The 7969-nt window shown below is 36.0% G+C and overlaps 3 protein-coding genes across 3 annotated transcripts; 1 reads left to right on the top strand and 2 right to left on the bottom strand.

The window, feature by feature from the left end:
* Positions 1 to 2025: 2025 nt before the first annotated feature.
* Polr2E (DNA-directed RNA polymerases I, II, and III subunit Rpb5) lies at positions 2026 to 3007 on the top strand. Its single transcript, XM_040717786.2, has 2 exons — positions 2026 to 2227; positions 2322 to 3007. Exons 1-2 carry the CDS (start codon positions 2147 to 2149, stop codon positions 2871 to 2873), a joined length of 633 nt encoding a protein of 210 aa, XP_040573720.1. The 5' UTR covers positions 2026 to 2146; the 3' UTR covers positions 2874 to 3007.
* A 100-nt stretch (positions 3008 to 3107) lies between these two features.
* On the bottom strand, positions 3108 to 4980 carry PpV (Protein phosphatase V). Its single transcript, XM_040717781.2, has 5 exons — positions 4570 to 4980; positions 4416 to 4511; positions 4149 to 4356; positions 3732 to 4079; positions 3108 to 3640 (listed from the first exon to the last, which is right to left on the bottom strand). Exons 1-5 carry the CDS (start codon positions 4636 to 4638, stop codon positions 3450 to 3452), a joined length of 912 nt encoding a protein of 303 aa, XP_040573715.1. The 5' UTR covers positions 4639 to 4980; the 3' UTR covers positions 3108 to 3449.
* A 216-nt stretch (positions 4981 to 5196) lies between these two features.
* Positions 5197 to 7901, bottom strand: vas (ATP-dependent RNA helicase vasa). Its single transcript, XM_040717779.2, has 4 exons — positions 6876 to 7901; positions 6398 to 6815; positions 6099 to 6335; positions 5197 to 6036 (listed from the first exon to the last, which is right to left on the bottom strand). Exons 1-4 carry the CDS (start codon positions 7182 to 7184, stop codon positions 5381 to 5383), a joined length of 1620 nt encoding a protein of 539 aa, XP_040573713.1. The 5' UTR covers positions 7185 to 7901; the 3' UTR covers positions 5197 to 5380.
* Between the last annotated feature and the right edge of the window lie 68 nt (positions 7902 to 7969).

Below are 7969 nucleotides of genomic sequence, written 5' to 3'. Positions count from 1 at the left end.
TTCACTCTGTAAGGGCAAAAGGACAAAGATACGCCCCTGAATTTTTAGTAATTTCAATACTTTGGCACAATACAAGCCCAGCTTTATATAATCCAATGAGAAAATCTGGAATTATTTATTTCACATCTGAATCCCGTATAAGAAGAATAACAAGTGTGTTCTCAGTTCAAGGAGGAGTGCCAGTCTTATCAATTGATTATTTAAAATTTAGAGTTAAATTATTCGATGAAAAAGACAAGTATGTTTCTATAATTGACGAAGTCTATTTCTCACAGAGAGTTGAATTTAGTGGTGGCAATTTTTTTTGGATGTGATAGGAATGGAAAATATTATAAAACAATACTTTGTTTTATGGTGAAGAGTTTACTTGGGAAATACAGTGACATGGTAGCTATTGTACCAATCACAAATATTAAATCTTCCATTATAAAATAATATTTTATGAAAGTTCTTGAAGTAGTTACCAAATTTAGCCTAGGACCCGTTGCAACCATTACGGATGCGCTGCCTCAAACAGAAAATTTTATGTGGATGAACTAGATAATAGAATTTTTCGTAGATATACTGAATCCTTTTTCCACTTACGAAAGAAAAAAAATTATGTAATCGATTCGGTACATATTTTCAAAAAAAAATTAACAAATTTACTAGCAGACGAAAATTATGATATCCATCTTTTGAAAATGAGGATGCTATTCGTGAAACCGAATTTGGGCATGTGAGCCAAATCTACTACATGGAGCTAGACCAGGGATTAAAATTAGCTCACAAGTTTAATCATAAAGTAATTGCTCCTCAACCAATTGAAAAGTGCAATGTTGATCTTTCTATAACGTTTTTTCACGAGTTCACTCTGCATGCATTTAACCAATTTCTGTAAATGAGCGGGAACAAATTGATTTCTTGATTAAGTTTGCAGAATGGATTAAAAAATGGGAGCCACTCTCAAAGATACATGGAGGTAGTTTATCTTTCGAGACATTTCATGCCGCCTATCAAACATCCATAGGACTAGTCCATTTAGCTATATATTTACTAGATAAAAATAAAGTTAAGTTTATTTTTCTTCGTGGAATTAATTGGGACCCAATAGAAGGGCATTTTGGGTGGTATAGACAACTTGCTGGTGGCAATTACTATATCAGTTGTCGGCAGTTTTTGAGGCTGAAAAAAAAATCGTGTTTTAAAATCAATATCATCAATTTTAGTCAATAAAAAAGAGTCTAATTATATAAGTGAAGAAGATGTTTCTATATTTATCAACTTTATATCTTCCAATTTTCCAATGGAATTAGATTCCCTTAAAGGTCTGGAGCTGCTTATTTATTTTATATGTGGCTATGTTACCCATTCTATTTAAGAAACATTAAATCGGGAGTGCTGCACAAAGTTCTTATCTTGATAAGATATTGGAGATATTACTTTCTCAATGGATGAATTGGGGAAATATCAAGAATTAGACTCCTTTGTTAATGAAACTAATAGAGTGGTCTAAAAAAGCCCAGTTATGTCATCTATCTTCTTGGAGGACATCTCTAAGAACTTTCACAACATATTTTTCAAATAAGGAAAGGCGAAATGTTATTTTATCTATGGTTACTCCAAGAAGTGCTTTTGTAAAAGGTGCACGAAGATTTTTTTACTTCTAATCAAACTACAGCATGGTTTGAAAGATCTTCATGTAAATAAAAAAAGGAAAAGTGCTTGCAAAATTCTTCTAATACTAGAAAAATTTCAAAACTGAAATCAGATTATGACTTATGAGCTGTTCAAGTTTCAATTTACTGCATTTACTTTATTAATATGATAAATGATGCATCCATTTTTCACTCCAGTAAAAAAAGAAGACCAAATGTTCATTTCAGTGTTCCCTGAGTAATGTTGGGATATAATAATATTTTTTATATCAGAGAGTAATGACACGTGAGGCTGTTATGAACGCTCATTAATGTAGGTTGTTTATAGTGTCGTTGCTACCAACTGAATTATCCCTCCTCATTCCTATAAAGTGCCGTTCTGATGAGTAATCTAGTAGTTCTGGTCGCCCTGAATCCTCCTCTCAACAAAATACAATCATAACAAATTACATCCTAATCACCAATAAGTAATAACTCTCAAGAATCCCGATTCTATCTCCCTCGCCGCCATGGATGATGATGCTGAGACCTACAAATTATGGAAAGTGAGGAAAACGGTGATGTGCCTATGTCACGATCGTGGATATCTCGTAAGTTTAATTCTTGTCCTGCTTGAACTACTTCAACTGTCAACACCTCCTGGCTTTTCGTGTTTCCTATTCTAATTGCTTTGCTCACTTTAAGGTAACTCAAGACGAGTTGGACCAGACCATTGAACAGTTCAAAATTCAATTTGGAGATAAACCTTCCGAGAAGCAGCCCTCACGTAACGACCTCACCATTTTAGTGGCTCACAATGACGATCCTACAGACCAAATGTTTGTTTTCTTTCCTGAGGATCCCAAAATCGGCATCAAACACATTCGAACTTACTGCAAACGAATGCAAGAGGAAAACATCACTCGTGCCATCATTGTTGTCCAGGCAGGTATGACGCCCTCTGCCAAACAGAGTCTCATGGACATGGCACCTAAATATATCCTCGAGCAGTTTCTAGAGTCTGAGCTGCTCATTAATCTCACTGAGCACGATCTCGTACCCGAACATGTTGTCATGACACCGGAGGAAAAAAAAGAACTTCTTAAGAAATATAAGCTCAAAGAGAATCAATTAATGCGGATTCAAGCAGGTGATCCAGTGGCTCGATACTATGGTCTTAAAAGAGGACAGGTCGTTAAAATTATTCGACCTTCTGAGACGGCTGGGAGATATATTTCTTATAGACTCGTCGTTTAAATACATTTCTATATATATACATATATATTTAAAATTAATATTTTTATATTTCTACTCTCTTTAAATAATCATGATGTTCTCCATTGCACCGTGAGAAATTAATTTACTAATAATAACATCATTTCCCCTGTCAATAGCTTTTGCGTGATTTTTTCAAAAAATAGTTAATCTTTAATAGAACTTCGTATCTAGATAGAATCAGAGTTCTGAGAGTATATTCATCAAATGAGGAAATATTAAGAAGAATGTTTATTATTTTCAGTATTATCACAAATGAACCGGAAGGAAAGTAAAAAGTCCTTACGATGTTACTAAAGAACCAAAGTTCCAAACATTGAACGAATAACAGATTTAAAAAAAAAATATGAGTAAGTTTAAGATAGAAAATATAATTTGGTTGACAGTTGTATGCTCTCTTGTGGGGCTGTAATCTAAAAAAGGCGGTGTGGTTGTGTGTATCTCTAAGAGGCGTGCAGAGTTCGTCGTATATATATCTATATGGTATCTATGTATATAAATACAGTCTTGGAATATGCGTTGTCGTGATGTATTTGGATTTGCTTCGGGAGCTACATTTCATAGAAAATATGGAATCGTGACGTTGGACGGAGTGACTCTATTCATATCAGGAACTGCAGAAAAAATAACGGGATCTCTCGTATCTACATCACTGACTTTAAGAATAGATGCAACGTTTCCACAGCGATAGCAGTAGTTGGGTGCACTCCATACTGTTATTAATTTCTCATCAAACATGTACTTGTAACCTAAAATCGGGAATGTGTTATTATCGATGGTCCAATGATTCTGTTACAACCTTTTCTTCAGAAAAAGAAATAAAACACAAAATCTCCTCACCTTCTTGAACGAGTTGATGAGCTCGACAAATGAGCTTCAAGTTGTTATTCTCCATAAATTCGTCCGTCACACTCTTTCCAAAAAGCCAGCCCGCGCCACGGGGACTCACGGCCCAATAATTAAGATTTTCTGGATCAGACCAGACTAAATCACAGAATGCTCCTTTATGCGGAATTTCTTGATCACGCTTTATTAGGCGAATTTGATCAAGTGTGGGTACGAAAGGAGAGAGACCTCCGTGAACGCAAAATATTTGTTCGTCAATCAAAGCAGCGATAGTGAGCAAGTCAAAGACTTTACAGCAATACTGCCAGGCGTTATTGTTTCCATATTTGGTTTGACATTCATCTGGAAATAAGAGAGGGGATGAAATGAGAAATGCGGAGAGTCCATACGATAAATGTAGGGAGTACATACCATAGAAACCATAGACTTGAGTGATTTGCCTTGACTCGTGATTGCCCCTAAGAAGTGTAATACGATCAGGCCACTTCACTTTGAGGGCGAGTAGACGAGTAAATGTTTCAAGAGAATAATGACCACGATCCACGAAATCCCCTAAAAAAATGTAATTTGTGTCAGGAATGGGTCCTCCGGTGTTAAAGAGCTCTTCTAGGTCATAAAACTAAAAATGAAGTGAAAATGAACTTCCGTAGAAGGAGAAATGAATTTTGAATGAGAAACCTGTCCGTGAATATCTCCGCAGACAGTGACAGGAGAAGAAACGGGCTGTATATTCGACTCCTCCATAAGTAAATCACATACCATGTTGCATAATTTCTACAAAGAAAGGAAATATTATTTAATCATTATTCAACGTGTCTTCATCACTTCATACCTTAAGATCATTCTCAGTGAGGTATTTGCATTGACTTGTGAGCTCAATCCAAGTGTCCGGATCAGACATTCTACTATTTATTTAATTCAATATCTAATATAAAATTGATTCAAAACATGAATCTAAATGATGGGCGTTCTTAATTATAGAGCAAGCCAAGGAATTCAGGAGATGGCTCCTCTGAGACACGAAGAAATATCAGGAATCCGAAGGATGATAATTATTAAAAAAACTCGTCAACACAAAATAATACACACATAAAAATTATTCCTTCTTTCTCTCTCCCTCTCTTCTGCTCCATCCACCATCGGGCATCCCTGCAGCTGCTAGCTCTCGCTATCAGCTCCCTCTTTTTCAAGCTTGTCAATGCATATATTTTAACTTAGCATGCAAGCTGTTTACAGTACTCTGATAGATAGTTATTTATTATAATATTTCCTACTACTATTGTCTGTTTATTTATTCCTAGCTATTTAGACTTTAAAGTAATAAACCTTTGTACGAGGTTGAGTGAGTGCAATCCTCTTTACTTTTCATTAATATTTTATTCGATCTTGATACAGCGTAAAATCTAATTGATAGTCTGCCTCGTACCAAAATTCCCCCTCTTGGTGAATAAATAACCACTTTTGAAGTTTTATGACTTATTAAACAAAATAATTTATATTTTTCTAGTAATGTAATAAACTAATTATACATACATAGATACTAAATAAATAACCCGACCATATATAAAAAAATATATAAATGTACTGATATAATTTTCGACAAAAAATGAAACGAGATAAATGAATAAAAACCATATAGGAAATCATTCCCAATTTTCTTCTTCTTCATTATTAATGACGGAAGTAGAAGCAACAGGCTGACTTCGGGTATGGGACTCAAAGCCTGAACTAGCACCATTATCATCCATTGAATTATCTCCTTGCATCCACTCAGGTATTTCAATATCTCCTTCCCTCAGAACTTTAAGCAATTCGTGTGCAAGCGTTCGATCCATAGGCTCATTCCCATCATAAAAGCTTGTTGCCTTTCCTTTGTTCCCGACTCGCCCTGTACGTCCTACACGATGTACATATTCGTCGACAGTTTTAGGGAGATCATAATTAACAACATGTTCCACTCCCTTTATATCCAACCCACGAGCAGCAACCGCAGTTGAGACAAGGACGGGATATTTCCCTGATCTGAAATCTGCTAGAGCTTGCTCTCTTTGACTTTGTAGACGATCACCATGTATTGAAGTCGTTGGTACATTGTTTTCCGAGAGCCAACTGGCGAGAAAATCAGTATTCTTCTTGGTTTCAACAAATACTAGCGTCTTTAGAGTGCCTACATCATCCAATATGTCCTTCAATTTCTGGCGTTTTTTGAATTTCTCAACCTGATAAAAGTCTTGTTTCACATCCGTGTTGACACCTCCGACAATACCCACCGTTACAAATACATAGTCATTGAGAAACTCTGAAACAAAAAACAAATACTACAATAATATTGAAGGAATATTTATCAAATAATGAACAGACCCGCAGCACAACTTTGAACCTCATAGGGAAAAGTAGCAGAAAACATGAGAGTCTGACGACTTGTTTTGCAGCACATATTTCCTTCAGAAACGATCCTCTTGACCTCTGGAAGAAAACCCATATCCAACATTCGATCCGCTTCGTCGAGAACAAAAAATTGTACGGCATCCAAACTAACAGCTCCTTTGGATACCAAATCGAGTAGTCGTCCCGGTGTGGCAATTAGAATGTCCACTCCTAAGAAGTTTGGAACAATTAAGTAACCTGAGGGAGAAATAACAAGAAGAAGAGCTACGTACCCCTTACGATCTGTGAGCATTGATATCCTACGGAAGTACCGCCATAGAGTACTACAGACTTGATCATGGAGCCCTTGGAAAATTTTCTGGCCTCATCTTTAATTTGAATGGCAAGCTCTCTTGTAGGAGCGACAATGAGGCAGGATGGCTTTTGTTGAGAGGATGCCGAGGAGAATTCCCCCTTTTGTAAAATAAATTGAATAATGGGGAGGAGAAAGGCCGCGGTTTTCCCACTTCCCGTTTGTGAACAGGCCATTATGTCCCTTTTTGCCAGTATAAGAGGTATACCAGTCTTCTGAATCGGTGTTGGCTTTTTATAACCAGAGAGCCCGATATTCCTTACAAGGAGTTCGCGAAGATTCAACTCTGAAAAACAATTAATTTTGGGAGGTAAATCCCCGGTGCCTTTGACATCCACCTAGAGAAAGAATAAAGCTTCTTATAGAATCCTGTTGGATGTGTATCGTGTCTCCCTTACCTGCACGGAGTCATACTTATCGAAATTTATTCCACTGGAAATGGAGGTTGAGAAAAGATCGTCCTCTTCCACTTCTGTAGGAATATAAACTTCCCTTTGAACTCCGTCTCCTCCTTCGGAAGAGTTCTTTTTCCCATCTTCACCAAAGCGTCGACTCTTTTGGGGCTGTGAGCATGAGCTAGCGATGTGTCCTTCTTCTCCACAGTTGAAGCATCCCTTACTTCGAGGAGGTCGATCAGACTTAAAGTCTCCATTCCCTTTTTTAGAGTCTCCATCGTGGAGATCAGTACCCCAACCACCGTCAGACATCTTGTATACGTTAAGATTAAGCGCGTTGATGTAAGCGATTGAGCTGGATTCAGAAGAATGGTACGAGCAGGGGGAATTCTAAATTTTTTTTTTTAATTTGGAGTACTTTGGAATTAACAGGATGCAACAAACATTTTTGAAAACTTGATTCTTTCGACCCCTATAATGGTTGAGTAAATAAATTCAATATTATCTTCAACGTAATTATTTATTGCTTGTATTCCCTGAGACTAATGTCGATGCTTCGAGTTTCGAGGAGGCCTAGGAATTATAATACTATTCCAATTACTTCGTTCTGATCTTTTCTTTAATTGTAAATATTGAATTACGCATCTCATAATATTAGCAATACGAATACTTGCTGTATAAATAATATATAGGATAGACAATATAATAAGTAAAACAGGATACATTCGATACTGCAAATAATGCAACATTATCATTATCTAAACTGTTTGATTGTTTTCGTTGTAGATAACTGAAACAGCTCTTATTTTTGGGGTTTGATGTGACGTTAAAAAAAATTAATTATAATATTAAATAGCTACATTTAAACCCAGAGCTATATGATGAGTGATGACTGATGAGCCACAGAAGTTATGCAACATTTTTGCGAATATACATCGACGGACGACTTTATAATTAGTTAATATTATGTATTATTTAAAAAATGATGGAATATAGTGTAGATACGTATTTAGGACATACTACTAAAGTGATAATAAATTAATAATATGTACAATAATAGTGATTTTATATAGCAGTATGTATGCTGTAAATTTTTA

Source organism: Lepeophtheirus salmonis, chromosome 8 (assembly GCF_016086655.4).
Source record: "Lepeophtheirus salmonis chromosome 8, UVic_Lsal_1.4, whole genome shotgun sequence".
Classification (NCBI taxonomy): Eukaryota; Metazoa; Arthropoda; class Copepoda; order Siphonostomatoida; family Caligidae; genus Lepeophtheirus; species Lepeophtheirus salmonis.
Note: the sequence above shows the minus strand (reverse complement) of the source record. Positions and strands in the feature narration are given on the sequence as shown.